The sequence below is a fragment of the Hetaerina americana genome, unplaced genomic scaffold (genome assembly GCF_022747635.1).
Source record: "Hetaerina americana unplaced genomic scaffold, ioHetAmer1.1.p SCAF_29, whole genome shotgun sequence".
In the NCBI taxonomy this organism is placed as follows: Eukaryota; Metazoa; Arthropoda; class Insecta; order Odonata; family Calopterygidae; genus Hetaerina; species Hetaerina americana.
The window spans coordinates 4,882,258-4,899,526 of NW_027286863.1; the positions used below are offsets into that span (position 1 = coordinate 4,882,258).

At 40.3% G+C, this 17,269-nt stretch overlaps 1 protein-coding gene across 2 annotated transcripts in view; it reads right to left on the reverse strand.

Annotated features, from left to right (window-relative positions):
* Positions 1 to 1,192: 1,192 nt before the first annotated feature.
* LOC139689904 (uncharacterized) overlaps positions 1,193 to 17,269 on the reverse strand; it is a 55,017-nt gene continuing 38,940 nt past the window's right edge. For both annotated transcript variants that reach the window (XM_071587023.1, XM_071587024.1), the window contains 4 exons: positions 16,013 to 16,132; positions 15,497 to 15,600; positions 9,982 to 10,461; positions 1,193 to 1,973 (listed from right to left, as the gene is read on the reverse strand). In XM_071587023.1, coding sequence (XP_071443124.1) covers positions 1,776 to 1,973; positions 9,982 to 10,461; positions 15,497 to 15,600; positions 16,013 to 16,132 — 902 coding nt within the window. In that variant the 3' untranslated portion in view covers positions 1,193 to 1,775. The remainder of the gene's footprint in view (positions 1,974 to 9,981; positions 10,462 to 15,496; positions 15,601 to 16,012; positions 16,133 to 17,269) is intronic.

Sequence of the window (17,269 nt, forward strand, 5' to 3'; positions counted from 1 at the left end):
GATGATGAACGCAGTGGCAGACCATCGACATCGAAAGTCGGTGAAAAAATTGATAAAGTAAAAGAAATGTTGGTCAATAACCGCAAATTAACCATCAGAGAAATAGCGGAGGACTTGAACATTGCCTATGGATCCGCCCAAGACATTGTGGTTAATGATTTGGGTTTCCGTCGGGAAGCAGCAAAGTTGGTGCCGAAAGACCTCAATTTCATGCAAAAAAGAGACCGTGTTGACGTCGCAAAAGACATGATTTGCGAGGCTGAATCCGATCCCACATTCATCAAAAGGATCATTACTGGAGACGAGACGTGGGTTTATGAGTACGACACGCAATCCAGACATCAGGCAAGTGAATGGCGTTCACCAAATGAGCCGAGACCAAAAAAACCACGTCGTTTTCAGTCAAAAAAGAAGGCAATGCTGACGGTTTTCATGGATTACAACGGTGTAGTGCATCATGAATTTTTGCCAGAAGGCCAGACAGTAAACAAAGAGTATTATTTGGGCGTTATGAGACGTTTGCGTGAAGCAATTCGCCGAAAGAGACCAGAAATGTGGGCAGAAAACTCGTGGATTTTGCACCATGATAACGCACCGTCGCACAGTGCTATCATTATTCGTAATTTTTTGACGAAAAATGCAACAAATACCATCCAACAGCCACCAAATTCACCTGATTTGGCTCCCTGTGACTTCTTTCTGTTCAATCGAGTTAAAAAACCATTACGGGGAACGCGTTTTAGCAGCCGAGAGGAAGTAATGGAAAAATCGCAGGAAGCACTGATGGACATACCGAAAACCGAATATAAAAAATGTTTCGAGGATTGGATCAAGCGCTGGCATAAGTGTGTTGCAGTCGATGGGGATTACTTTGAAGGGGACAATATAGATTTAAATGAATAAACTTGTATTTTTAATTTTCTGAATAAATTCCGGGAAATTTTTGATCAAATTAGTATTACTTAAATTTCTCTGGACACACGAGATGGAAATTGCCACGTTTTGGTGGCTCGTTTTGTTAAAAAATAAGCCAATGTTGAAACTTTGATAATATTAATTTAAATAGAATAAAGAAAACCAAATAGAAAAAAATGTGGAGGAAGAATTTTCCTGCTCATTGGTATTGAAAAGGGAAAGGCACGTTGCCAACAAACATTTATTCAAGTTATTCATACGATAGTATTACGTTATAAAGAAAAGCAAAGTTCTTATTACTGAAGAAAAATTTTTATGATTTCACATGAAGGGTTTTATTTTAATTACTTTTCCTAGTTATCAGTAAACATGTGAGGGAGCCATGAGTGACTGCTTAATGCTTCTTAAATTTTTATGATCCAGCATTTGATTATATCCCCACATTTCAAATCAGCACATAGAGTACTTACTAAAAATCTTAACTGTAAAAAACCTGAAAATTTATTGAATGGAAGAGGCATCGTGCCCAATGCAAATCGTTTTATGTGGTGAACATATTTTTTAGTGAAATTCAGACATGCTAACACATACGTGATAGGTAATCTGGTTAATAACCAGAAGTGTAAAATATGCCGATATACATTGTCAGTAAAATTGTATTGAGTATCGAACGACAAAAGAGTGAGCCCTTGTCCTCAGGAAGCGAGCGATACTGGGCGCAGTAGGAATGCACCGCGGAGCGACATGGATGCGTCACCCGGAGTCCAGTGTGACATCTCCCTTCCCGGAATCCGATTGCTCCGAGTGAATGCCTCCTCTGCGGCGCGACCATTCGGGAATCGGATCGGGCTGGCTGAGGTTCATCCAGACCTTCCCTGAGTTGGGCAAATCAGCCTTCCATTGAGCCTCAGTGATACTATCCTGGGCGGATCTGCTTCCGCCCGGTCATATTTGGCAAACAGTCTAAGGTTAACGGCCTCGCCGGACTCGATCTCCGCTGAGGGATTCCAAATGGTGTAACGCTTGTTATCCGTGGTCGTCCCTTCGCCCAGCCATGCCTGCAAAAACAAAAAGTAACCACTCCAATTACATAGTATATTTCAGCGAGTTCATGGATCACGTTAAGTAATACACGTAAGTTTGAGTTCAAGAGAACTTTTTCCCTTACCATTTTCTGCTGTAATAATTTGAATAGTCTACAACAGTGGGAAACTGGAATACTAGATCTATAACCAGCGACATTTGCAGGGCCAAAAATGGATGGCTTAACATAGAAAATGGGGATCGAGATGGTGTGGGGGCTAACGTACTGGCTTCCCACCCTGAGGGCGCGGGTTCAAATCCCGGCGGTGTTGAATATTTTTCAGAGGTATCTCGATCTCTACTTGAGGTGATTTGTGGAGGGCACTTTGAGTGAGTACGACGTCCGTCGGATGGGACGTTAAACTGCGAACCCCTTGGCGCCTTTCGTTAAGAGTAGGCTAATGCCGACGCCGGGTTTCTCTCCACCCTTCATCCTTTCCCATCCATCCCCTATGGCGCAAATGACCTCAGCTGTCGGTCGCTTCCCCTAAATACTACTACTACAACATAGAAAATCTAAAACTTATGACAATCATATTTATGACACAAAAAGGTAAATTAAACGAATAGTATATTCATCGCACGAATGATTAAATTTTGAATTCATTATTTGAATTTTAAGTACAGATATACTATTTAATTTTTTTTCACATAGCTGTTTGAACTCCGGGCATAAGAATTTTAATGAAAATCGTAAAACATTAACAAAATAAATTTAAATGGTAAACATATGGTGAATACAATCAATCCAGGGAAAGAAAGAAGAAAATTTAACTCACGATTGTGCAAATGGCGTAGGTCATGGTTGTAAAATATGGCTATGTACTGTATTCATTTAGGTTTTAATTTATCTGTGTAATATTCTTAGGCGTAAAAATCGTGAACGTTAATTTTGTAGAGGAAAATAAGCAATATTTGAAATTCGTTAATGTTTCTAAATTTTTTATGGTGTATTTGAATGAAATTAAAATGTAATTTCCCTTCATTACTACATGCCCAGGGAAAATAATTACAAAAATAGACTTTTTGGCAAACTGAAATTTTCACGGAAGACAATAATAAATTATATATATATACATATATATATATATATATATATATATATATATGCATACATATGCATACATATGCATACATATGCATATATATATATATATATATATATATATATATATATATATATATATATATATATATATATATATGCATACATATGCATACATATGCATATATATATATATATATACATATATATATATGCAACAATATGCATACATATGCATATATATATATATATATATATATATATATATATATATATATACATATATATATATATATATATATATATGTTTTATATATATATGCATACATATGCATATATATATGTTATATATATATATATGTTATATATATATATAAGTTATATATATATATATATATATATATATGTTCGTTTAATGCATATACATATGCATATATATATATATATGCATACATATGCATACATATGCATATATATATATATATATATATATATATATATACATATATTTTTTTTTTTTTTTTTTTAAGTAATCTACCGGTTAAGGTAGGTTTTTGGACTGACACAACTACCAAACAAATATTTTATTACTCCTAACAAAACACAAAATCAATCATCCTACTCTATATCAGGTCCCTCTTCATCTCTGAGTACTTCCTTCCTCCCTTCATCCCGTCCAACAACCCTATCCTGTTCCTTCCCTTTCCTCTTTTGCCCAACATTCTACCCTCTATCACAGTCTTCAACATCCCACTGCCGGTCAACACCCCCTTCATCCACTTTTCCTGCCTCCATAGGATTGCTCCCAACAAACCCCTCTCTTCGCCCACCATACCAAGTACTTCCTCATTTGTTTTCTTCTCTGTCCATTTCACCTTCTCCATTCTTCTCCACACCCACATTTCAAAAGCCTCCAATCTACGTCTATCCTCCTGCTTCAATGACCACGTTTCCGCTCCGTACATAGCTACGCTCCATATCAAAGTTTTTACGAGTCTTTTCTTAACATCCTTACTCAAAGTCCCTGTCATCAACTCCCTCCTCCTTGTGAAAGCCTCTTTGCCTAGCGCAATTCTTCTCCTTACGTCCCTACTACTTTGACCGTGTTGGTCCAAAACACTACCGAGATACGTAAACTGTTCTACCTGCTCTAGCTTTTGCCCTCCTATTTTAATGTTAAGCTTGGCCTTTTTCTTTCTAGAAAATCGCATAACCTTTGTTTTATTAATATTGATTCTCATCCCATACCTGTCGCACTGAATTTCCAATTCACTAAGCAATGCTTGCAGCCCCTTGGCTGACTGACAAACTAAAGCTTGGTCATCAGCAAACCTCACTGATTTTACGAATTCCCCGCCCACTTTCATTCCTACCTCGAGTTCTTCCCATGCCTCTTTGATCATTTCTTCTGCGTACAGGTTGAACAGCAACGGTGATAATGGGCAACCCTGCCTTACACCCCTTCCTAACACTGCCCATCCTGACTCCCCGTTTCCCACCCTCACCTGAGCAGTCTGAGACATGTACAGGTTGCGGATTAGCCTCCTTTCCCTCCAATCTATTCCTATTTTCTGCAATATACTCATTAGTTTTTCCCAATTTACTCTATCAAACGCTTTTTCGAAATCTACGAAACAGGCAAATACCTCCTGGTTGTGTTCTATATTCCTCTCGATTAATAATCTCATTACTGCAATGGCATCACGCGTACCTCTCCCCTTCCTAAACCCAAACTGATCATCCCCTAAGTAATCATTTGCCCTACTCTCTATCCTTTTGTTTATGATCCTGAGAACAACCTTAGCTGCGTGGGATATCAAACTAATTGTCCTATAGTCCTCACATGACGTGGCCTTTACCTTTTTCGGAATAGGAACTAAAACTGATCTCACAAAGTCTTCTGGCCAGATTCCCTCCTCATAAATACTACGGATCAGCCCATATAGCCTCTTCCTCCCACATTTTCCCAAGCATTTCAAAAGTTCCACGGGAATGTTATCTACCCCCACGGCCTTATTTAGTTTCATCTCCCTTAATGCCCTTTCTATCTCATTGTCTAGTATGCCTGGACCTAAGCTATCTTTCTCTACGTCATGTTCCTTTTCAATGTCTAACTTTGTTGGTCTAAGCTCTTTACTATACAGTTCTTCTACATATTCCTTCCATCTCTCTTGGATCTTTCCTGCGTCAACTATTACCTTACCGGCCTTATCTCTAACTGCTATCGTTGATCTCCCTTTCTTACTTCCCGATAAAGATTTAACTATGCTGTAAAGCGCACCGATTTCCCCCTTCCTCTGCAGACTTTCCATATTCTCGCACTGCGTCTTCCACCATGCTTCCTTTGCTTTATTTGTTGCCCGCCTCAATTTATTGTTCAATTCTTTGTACTTCATTTTGCCTAATTCTGTATTTATATTCTTCCATTTTCGCCGCTCATCCATTTTTGTAATCATCTCATCCGTGATCCATGGTTTACGAGTCCTTTTAGCGTTAACGGTTCCAATAGTGTCTTTTGCCGCTTTAGACAACCCTTTTTTGATACATTCCCATTTTTCTTCAATAGTACTTAGCTCTTTACCGTCCTCCATGATTTTCTCTACCGCCTGTTTGTATTCCTTTCTTTTCAACCCATTTAATGCTTCTACATTCCATTTTCTAACTCGCCGCCCCTGCCTTATCTTTTTAAAACGTACGCTACATTTCATAACAACTAAATTGTGGTCTGAGTCCGCATCCGCTCCCGGGAAGCTGTGGGAATTTATCACACTGTTCCTAAACCTGTGTCTAACCAGGATATAATCTAGCTGATATCTTCCCGAGTCACCTGGCATTTTCCATGTATACCTGCGTCTTTTGTGGTGTCTGAACCAAGTGTTGGTGATAACTAACCCCTGTCTCCTGCAGAACTCAACTGCTTTCTCCCCGCGGTCATTCCTCGACCCTAAACCGTAGTCCCCCACCTCATCACCATCTCTTCCTTCGCCTACTGTCGCATTCCAATCCCCCATCACTATCAAATGTTTCCCTGCAGGAACACATGCAATCATGTCCTCTAACTGATCGTATATCCTATCGACCTCTTCTTCCTTATGGTTGCTCGGTGGCATGTATACCTGGATAATAACTAAGTTCGTCGGTTCTGCTTTTATCTCCACTAGTAGTATTCTATCATTTACCTGCTCTATGTTGACTACGCTTCTTCCTACCTCTTCATTTAATACTGTGGCAACCCCTCGTTGGCTCTCGTCCCCACCGCTGTATATTATTCTATACTTATCACTCCAGTAATCCCCGCTATCTTTCCATCTCACCTCGCATAGACCTAAAATATCTATATTTCCCCTTCCCATCTCTCGCTTAACATTCTCCAATTTCCCCGTCCTCATCATTGTCCTAACATTCCACGTTCCTATTCTAACTAATTTGGTCTTCTTCTCCTGCGTCTTCGGTCCTGCTGCTGCTGGTTTTCCCTTGCAAGGGTTTCGTGGGATGACGACCGCGGAAGCCTTGCCTCCCCCGCTGCCGGGCACGACACACGGCCGATTGGGCCGAGCCCCGTGGTTGCCAGGACTCAAAATATCTCTATTGTCCATCACATTGTTCTTGGGAATGATAATTGAGGTGGTTTCCCGTTGCCTTCCTCAATAGTGTTTTTAACGTGACACCATCACTTACTGGCCGCCCCACTGGGGTCAGACGCCATTGCAGCCGCCTCACTGAGGAACAGACGCTGCGTGGACTACCTTTCGTCTGGCTCCTAACCTTCGACCTACCTGGCATGGGTGACCCTACCAGGAGCAATTTTTATTACTCCCGCCAGTACAGCTCTAGGGGTCATCGGAACGCACAAGCCCTTCCACCACGTCAAGGTTGTAGTCCGGGGAGGGATATACATATATATATATATATATATGTTTTATATATATATGCATACATATGCATATATATATGTTATATATATATATATATGTTATATATATATATATGTTCGTTTAATGCATATACATATATATGCATTAAACAAACGCCCATTCATTTCTCGAGGCTGTTTACGACTCCGCAAGCCGAGTGTTTGCAGTGCCGTTTGGCTGACGCTGATCAAATATAAGTCTGTGTCCCCTGTCCCGGCGTTGCCTCCCCTCCATCCCACCCTCTAACCCTCGCCTTCATCTCAACCTTTTCGCTGCGTACTTCAACCTTCCCCTTCCCACTAAATGTGCTCCCGTGAGCCCCTTAGTGCCCAACTCTGCAACGCAAGTCTCATTTTTCTGGTTTCCTATATTATTTCCTTGAAATGTGAAATATTTTAAAATCAAACTGCAATAGGTCAATTGTAGGATGATTGAAACTTCCTGCCATTATATCTTGGAATATGGTGCTGTGGGAAAATTGGCCGTGGGCTAAAGCTCCCTGAGTCCATGAATCCTATTAAACAATGGAATTAAACATCATCTACATCTACATCTACATAATACCCAACAAGCCGCCGCAATGGCGTGTGGCGGGGGGTGTTAGGTCACCAACCGTAAAAAGGAAAAATACCACATGCAAAAAAACAACACGGAAAATTACACCCACAGCAACGCACACACTCATGGAAAAATCCCTTCATCCAACACTCATGCAAACACATATACCGCAAAACAACTAAAAACTGCACCCCAGGATGCAGCACGAAAGCCATCCTACAACACGGAAGCCAGGACACAACAAGCAAGAATGTGAAAGACCACTACCACATGAACATGCACCACAAAACACTCTACCACCCCGAGGAGACTGTAAAAGGCAGGGAATGCGACCCAACGTTGCAGGTAGCAGGAATTTCCCCCCGCGGAGAGGGACGAGGGTTTGAAAGGGAAACTTAAAAACAGATGAACAGAACACGAATGAGGTCATTTGGAAAGAATGGGTTATTATAACAAAACACACAAGGTTAGTGGAAGAGCATGCATTTGAATAGAACTAATTATTTTTTAGACGCTGAGGGTGGCAAGTGGAATTTTTGCTATCTATAACCCTGTAGTTGCTATCCCGTATTGTCCGTGGGAAGGAGTCCTTGAGTCGGCTAGTTCTGGCATCTATTTCCCGAATTTTATATGCATGATCCAAGCGACCAATGTATGTAGGAGTACGAATAATTTGCGAGACCTCAGTGCTGAAACATGCGGATCTGAATTTATTTAATAATTTCAATCTTGCATTGAATCGTCTCTCTGCCAATGATTCCCACCCCAAATCCTTGAGCATTTCGCTGACGCTTTGCGCTTTATTGTAGGAATTTTTTACAAAATGGGCTGCCCGGCGTTGAACCTTCTCAATCTTCGTGCTTATCTTTCAAATATATTTTATTTTCCTATCGCCTTTTTTATCGTCTTTTGCTTAAAAATTTATTTGCATTACCTCATTGAGTACCGTAAATTTTCGTCGCAATCCAGTCATAGGATAGTAGCTTGCGCCAACTTGCAAACTTTAGCTAATGCATACAATATATATTGAAACTTATATGACCTTGTGAGTTCATGGACAGCCTAGAAGATAAGTTTGAATAAGTTTAACACTACATCCGCCATGACGATAGTAAAAGATGATTAATTTTGTAAAAAATAATAGGCATCGACATCTACATTTACTCAATACCCCGCAAGCCGCCGCAAGGGCGTGTGGCGGGGGGTGATTGGACACCACCCGTAATTTAGAAAAGAAAAAGAAAAAAAACCACATGCAGTAACCACAAAATCATATATCCACAAAAAAACAAAACATGGCATACAGTCATGCATGAACACTTACACCCCACACACATGCAAACACTCAATCTACATCTTATATACACATGCACCTTAAAGTATACCTAGCAGCTTTGCAATGTTTAACTTTGCTCCGACTTGTAAATTCAATGTTTTCAATATTTCTAAAGTGACTTCGGTTTCTTAATATTATGATTTCTGATTGTTCGGGGAAAGAATCTACATCTACATCTACATAATACCCCGCAAGCCGCCGCAAGGGCGTGTGGCGGGGGGTGATAGGTCACCAACCGTAAGAAGGAAAAATACCACATGCAAAAAAACAACGTGGAAAATTACACCCACAGCAGCGCACACACTCATGCAAAAGAATGAGTATTTGTACCTATCTGTCCTGGAATCTATCTCCCTTAGTTTATCTTTGTGGTCTGATCTACCTAAGTAGTGTGGGGCCATTATAAATCCTTCAGTATCATAGTTAAACTCGTTTGCTCTGAACCTTTCTAAAAGTCTAAGCCTCGCTTGTTCTCTCCGCACTTGAAGTGGTTCCCAGCCTAAATCCTCTAAGAGATCTATCACGCTTGTGTTCTTATCATAACAATTTTTAACGGATCTAGCGGATTTTCTCTGGACTTTATCTAATTCTTTTTGCCAAATTTTCTCCCACGGATCCCAAATACTTGCGGCATATTCCAAATGAGGTCTAACTAGAGCAAAATAACACCTCTCTTTAACTTTTTCATTACATTTCCCCAGCACCCATTTAATGAAGCCGAGTTTCTTTAAAGCTGATCCGCATATTGTCCTGTTATGTGCTCCCCATAAAGCATCTTGCAATAGATAATTTATATTTTAAAATGAGTTGAAATATATCCAGCAATGTTTCGCAACAGTTCCTTCCAAATGACTTTGCACTGCTTTTTCCAAACTAGCCCAAACTGGCCCAAAGGGAATTAATTACCCGAATGTTTTATAGATAAGAACTCGGCGATGCACTAGTGGAATCATATGCAGAATACAGAGTAGCCCCTAGGAAAGTTATTTTTTTACGGCCACGATTCGCAGGCAGGGAAAATAGAAGTCTATAGCATGAGTGGTTATTTTCAGGGCATGGCGTACGTGTCGTTCGACCGCGTGGTAACTTTAACGAGTGGAGGGGGATGGCGGAGAGAGTTGAACGCTCACCCCGAGAATGCGGGACGGCTTGTCCAGCTCGACGTCGATACGGATCCCGACGAGGCTCACGGACGACGACAGGGTGAGCGTCCCGTACCACTTGTCGCCCGCGGCGTCGTTGCGGAGGTAGGAGAAGACGCCGGGGCACGGCGAGGGCCACGCCGGCGTCGGCTCCCCGCCGGAGGCCCGGGTCGTCGCGGAGGTGGCCTGCCTCTGCCGGATGACCACGGGTGCCCCTGGATTCGAGGTGAAGGGCGGGGGCCCTTCGTCTTCTCCTCCGGTCCCGTCACGGCCGCCGCTCTGACTGCTGAGGAGGAGGGGATTCGAGGTTTGAGAACCGAAGACCCCGTCAGCATCTTCTGGTTCACCGAACACCTCCTTCAGAAGGACATCAAGATCCTCCTCCTGGGACTCCAGCAAATTGTCCTGCCGTGGCAGTTGAGGCGGCCGCGCTATCAGCAGGACCAACAGGGAGGTGTTCGACTGGAGCTGGAGAGGGGAAGAGAGGGTGAGGGTCATTATGCGATGGGGAGAAAACTCTGGAAGAAAACGTCAAAAAAAGAGACAATTCGCATTCCTTAGATTAAATTAAAGCAAGTGATTGCTACCATTTTCGCAGACTCGTTGCATACTCTGTTAAGTACTTAATAACAATGTTGCACTGTGGCGAAACTAGTAGTCGATTAAATTGAATATAATGTGGAACGGGGTCGCCAGTGTTTTTTGGTTCAAGGTTTCTCTCGCACTACTCCACCTCCGCGCGAGGGAAGAAGCAAGGGCACCGTCCAGATGAGAGGGCCTCCTGACCATTAACGATTCGTGTCCAACACTCGCTAAGCTGCGACACTTCCGGAGACATGCTACCGCAGTCACAACTAGAAATAATTTCAGCTTGTGTCTCCCATTTGTGAAACTGGAAAAATGGCAAAAATCTTGGGTACGATTTTATTACGTAATATGATCTCTTCCTCTTTGTCCAAGCCCAAAGTATTAGGCTCACCGTTAGATTCTACCTGTTTATGAAATATAATAACTTATTTTACATCACTCGTATCTCATTCTGTGCTTATAATTCGTTATTAATTATGCCAGAATTTCTAATTCGCCCCACACGGTAGACGGCAAATATTAACGTTAGACAGCATAAACAACAGCAGGTGGAAGGGTTCACCTACTTAAGAAGTATTTTAGAAGGTTGGCAAAGTAGTAGCAATAATAAAAGGCGAATTACTTGAAATAAAACAGCGTTTACAAAGAGGCGGAGGTTGACGACAGGTACCTTGAGTTAAGACGCCAAGAATAGACTAGAGAAAACTTTAATGGGAAGTGCGTTTTGTGCATAGTTCATTGATAGTTGAAGCAATAGAAGAAGCGTAAATTGGCTTCCGAGATATTGGTGCGAAGAAGAATGGGAAAACTGACGGTGACGGAAAGGAAAACAAAAGATGCAGTTGTAGGCGTAGTGGGTAAGCACCCCGAACTAGGGAGAAAGTCGAAAAAGGCAGGACAAGTGGGTGCAGGGGAGGCAATAGGATGCTGAGGATGGAGTAACAGGGGAGAATGCTGGGAAAGCGAGGATGAGAGTACGAGGCATTTGGTCTGTGTTTTGGGAGATAAAAACTATAAAAAGCTAAAGAATGAGTCATCATAATAATTAGTAAAGTTTGTAAGGATATTTTCTGTCATACTAGTTCGGGTCTCAGAAATATAGTAGTGTGTACTGCCAGGGTCCATAAACCAGCAGAAAACCAATTCGTTATAATAAAGTTACTGGGATGATTCTGTTAGTTTGATAATCATAATCGTGATAAATAACCGTTGACAGAGGTTTTGGTTTGGATAAGTTGGCCAACTGCAAAGCTACGTATTTGTTCAGAGCAATGGGGGTTAGCAGATTTAAGGACAAAGCAGTGAGCGTTTTGGGAAAGAGAATAAGAAAGTCTATTCAAGAGATATCATTCCACGCTAAATGATTTAAATTTTGAATATTTTTCGATTAATTTCTATCGATCTCCACTCATGCCTTTTCATTTCACAATTCGATTTCAACATATCACTGTCGTTCTTACATAAATACCCGGAGATGAAAATATTGCCTAGAGACCGAGTCGTGGAAATGGGCATTTTGGTCAAACTGTGTTAGTTTCAGTCAATATAACTGTTTACCCTTTTTTGTTGAATGGTAATTTATGACTTCAAATCTTGTTTTAAGGTGACGGTTGAGATATACTGATGAAGGAATTAAATAAGTCGTGTTAATGTGGAGTTGGGTAATTAGAAGTTATGTGACATCTGCAGATTATGATATTGTTGAACTTGGGTTGTTAAATAAATAAATTTCTGTAAAATTAGTTAAAAAACATTTTTATCCAAAATTTCATTCCATTGATGTCAACAGATTTAATTTATTACAAGTAAATCTCGGAAAAGTTCCGAAAGCCAAGCGAGGTATGCACTTTGCGAATAGGGCATCATAGCAATGCATTGGGTTCATTCATCGAATTTGAGAAGCTAATCTAAAGGAAACGTGAGATACCTAGATTTAATTAAAGCATCCTCACACCAAAATCTATTCACGGAAAAAGAATTCCACTGTAATGGTTACCCACAGTTTGTTCCAGTGCCATCGGATTTGGGGTATTGTTATTTTTGCCGCCTAAGCGTTTGCAAATTAAAGGGGATGACGAGTTTATCAAGCTGAAACACTTCTACTCTGTCATATGGGCTCATTTGATTTCAAATTGGACAGTAACAATTACAGATTAAAATGGGATAAAAAGAATTAGTAATAACTTATGGAGTAAACAAGCGTAATTTTCTCATCAATTATTAAGGTCATTTAAAGCGAAATTGAGGAATATCTATGAATAGCAGTTTATGCAAACACAACTGCCGTGTTATGGTGGATTAAGAATACCCGTTTGGATTAAAAGCTTACGCAAATAAATTATTAATCTCGTAATAATGAGCGAAAAACTAATGAATGGTTCTCCGGATGATAGCATTCAAGAAAATTTTCCAACGGGAATAAATGAAATATTGCAAACATTATTGGGAAAAAATGTTTAAGTATTGATCTGTGATTCCGTCATGGAATAATATAGGAAGAATCGAAGTTGAAGGTTCAATGTGTACATAAATTTCCACTTTGATTGTTATGCGGCCATTTAAATCCCATGTTACCTTCGTTCTTTAGTCGGTGCTACTTTTCCCTCACCTCTGATTGGTGGTGGCGCTTTTCTTGTGGTCCACCACGGCCTTGTTTTATTATTGAAGGTATATTGTGTCACGACTTGGCGTTTTCTTATTCCCACCGCTTTCCCTCTCCTATCCTCGCGTCTTCCCCTCATTCTCACATCCCTCAAACTTTTGATACACCTTCGAATAGTGTGACCATCAAAAGACCGATTCACATAATTCTTATTTAACTGCCGAATTCAGGACATTTAAAATCGTATCGTTTAAAGGGGAGAATCGTTTCATGCAACAATTTCAGAGTGTAAAAATTATTCACCTTGACCGGTATATCAAAAATTTCAAAAAAGCCTTTGACAAAGTCCCACACAATAAATTGTTACATTAACTTAAATACTATGGGATCAATGAGAAAATAATTAATCGGATTAGAGACTTCTTGTCAAATCGCAAACAAATAGTAGTCATAGATGGGTTGTGCTCAACCGATAGAAATGTAACTTCGGGCGTCCCCCAGGGAAGTGTAATAGGGCCTCTTCTGTTCTTAATATACATAAATGACTTAAGCACACACGTTAGTAGCAATCTAAGTTTATTTGCTGACAACACGGTGATATACAGGGAAATAAGGAGCCAACTAGATCGCGAGCTACTCTCTAGAGACTTAGACAATATCTCGGAATGGTGCAATAGATGGGGATTAACACTTAATATAGATAAATGCGCAGTTTTGAAATTTTGGAATAAAGGAAGCGAGGAACAGGATATAAACTACAAAATAGAGCGTTCAGCATTGACTACGGCAAATCAAGTTAAATATTTGAGGGGTTGTTCTAACACCACGCTAACAGGACAATATGCGGATCAGCTTTAAAGAAACTTGGCTTCACAAAACGGGTGCTGGGGAAATGTAATGAAAAAGTTAAAGAGAGGTGTTATTTTGCTCTAGTTAGACCTCATTTGGAATATGCCGCAAGTATTTGGGATCCGTGGGAGAAAATTTGGCAAAAAGAATTAGATGAAGTCCAGAGAAAATCCGCTAGATTCGTTAAAAATTGTCATGATAAGAACACAAGCGTGATATATCTCTTAGGGGATTTAGGCTGGGAACCACTTCAAGTGCGGAGAGAACAAGCGAGGCTTAGACTTTTAGAAAGGTTCAGAGCAAACGAGTTTAACTATGACACTGAAGGAATTATAATGGCCCCACACTACTTAGGTAGATCAGACCACAAAGATAAACTAAGGGAGATAGATTCCAGGACAGATAGGTACAAATACTCATTCTTTCCCCGAACAATCAGAAATCATAATAGTAAGAAACCGAAGTCACTTTAGAAATATTGAAAACATTGAATTTACAAGTCGGAACGAAATTAAACACTATAGAGATGTTAGGTATACTTTCAGGTGCATGTGTATGTTAGTTGGTAGTTTGAGTGTTTGCATGTGTGTGGGGTGTAAGTGTTCATGCATGAATGTATGCCATGTTTTTTTTTTTTGGATATATGATTTTGTGGTTATTGCATGCGATTTTTTTTCTTTTTCTTTTCTAAATTACGGGTGGTGTCCTAACACCCCCCGCCACACGCCCTTGCGGCGGCTTGCGGGGTATTGAGTAGATGTAGATGTATATGAACCCGGGTCCCTCGATTTGATTTGATTTAGATGTAGATGTAGATTTGTTCTCTCTGATTACATTCTGAAATTGTTGCATTGACATGCACGTTAGCTGACGAATCCGTTAAAAGCTGTTGCGGCATCTCCCGCAGTTTCTTGGAAGCATTGAATTAGATAAAAGAATTTGATTCAATTTTCAGTGCTGGAAACAGAAATAAGCGCGACACTTATTTTCTATCCAATTTTCCAAGCCCAATAGCAGTTGCAAATGAAAAGGCTTTGCTTTCTTGAGACAATGGATTGATTGCGACAACGCAATCAACATTGTTTTTATTTAACACTGGAGCCGACGAACATTCACGCTAAAATCGACAGCACGTAAACCCAATTCGAAAGTTGAAAGGAGAGTTGCATCACGTGTAATGATGGGTTCCTCCAATAATTAGCAACTAGGCCGCGTCCAATATGGAGCATAAATGATTTCAGTAAATAAACCAGAAATCGTGTAAATCGGCTTTAACACTCGTAAAACCAGAGAAAATCACGATGGAGATGACACAAGACGTCGAAAATATTGTCAGAAATATTTGCGTGAAAATTAGTTAAGGAATTTAATTTTACATGTGGAATCGGAAACCTTTTTCTGTGCACTTTACTATTATCGGTACAAGTTTTTTCATCGCCATGATGACCTTTCCAGCTTCGTTACCTTGAACTCTCCGTCGATACCATAGTGCTGAGATGACCACACGCGTCCAATCGATCTGTTCGGTAAACGGCCGGAAGACAGTTTACTTGATACCATTGGCGTAACTGCAAAAAGGGTAAAATCGAAATACAAAAAATATTGTAACAGGTGAAATAGAATTTCCGCGAATATGTCATTCGCTGGATATATGAGACACGTCATTTTGAATAGTATCACCTGCAAATACATTCTTCTCAAATTCAATTTTTCATTTATCCTGTTTTCCACAGAGAAAAAAAGCGAAGACATGTTTACCCAAAGAGAGAATTTGAGGGCAAGAATCCTCAAATGCGTATCCGCTATGTGCTTCCAGGCCCATGCGTCTTAATTTTTAAGTTTCAGTCCAAAGTTTCAACCGTAAAATGTAGAAATATTACACTTTCAGAAATGTATTCTCATGAGGATAATTCGAGAATTTCTGTGGTAGTTGCGACTCAAGCGGGGTGAGAATGAACTTTGCTGTATTGCGAATCCTACCAGGCTGCTCCTCCGCGATTATCGGCATCGAAGAAGTTGAAGCAGTTGTTGGAGGCGGACTAGGAAAAGTGACTTGTGGAGCAGGAGAAGTAATTGGTGGCTCTGTTTCCATTACAGGCTCTGCAAAAAGAGAACAAAAATGACTGCATTGCAATATGACCCATGCAAATGTAATCTGTAGCGATAAAATTATCGAAATTGACAAGTCAAAATGAATTTCATGGATGAGGATTTAATGTGGCAGGCGAGTACTTTTTCTGCGTCAATAGTAAAAAAACTCCATTCCTTAATTAAATGCGATGAAAAACTTGCTTGATTCAAACAACCTCATTGTGTGGTTATTTAGGAGAGTATGCAAAATTATTAAATTAATTATTAAATTTATGTCAGCCAATTGGCTAAGGTAAGTTTTTGATAGATGCTCATAAATAAACTATATTTACAAAAATATCGCTTTTGCGTGACGCCCTTCAAATGCTCGGGGGATAGGAGAGAGGTCGCAGGCAAGGTCATTCCTAGCTTTGGAGCAGTCAATTAAGGAGGCTACTGGTTTCTCTTTCGCACACACCTTTTGGCCCCTCCAAACTTAGCCACAAGGCATCTGTCGTCCTTAGGCTCTCCCCCACCCGACTTTCAAACGAATGTAAATCTGTGGACTTGAGCGAGTCCATTTCTGTGCGATGTAAGATCTCTTTCCAGAGCGAGCGGAAATTCAAGAAATTGGGGACGACTTTTTCTGTTAAAACAAGCAATTAAAAGAAGATTTTGGATACATTAAATAGTATCAAATCTCTTTCGCAAACAACGAGAATATTAAGGTCCCATTTCTTGAGATTTCGTTTTCATGACAATGATTTTTTTGAAATGGTAAATTGTCCAATCGCAAAATACGTACAGTGTTTTGTGTTGCATGTTCACGTGGTGGCGGTGGTACACATTCTTGCTTGTTGTGTCCTGGCTTGCGAGTTGTTGGATGGCTTTCGTGCTGCATTCTGGGGTGCTGTTGTCTGTTGGTTTATGGTATGTGTGTTTGCATGAGTGTTGGATGAAGGGATTTTTGCATGAGTGTGTGGGCTGCTGTGTATGTAATTTTGCATGCTGTTGTTTTGTATGTGGTATTGTTCCTTTTTACGGTTGGTGACCCCCGCCACACGCCCTTGCGGTGGCTTGCGGGGTATTATGTAGATGTAGATGAAAATACGTCTGGACAATTGATTAACTGGTTCATAATGAAATATTCTTCAAAACTGTCAACAG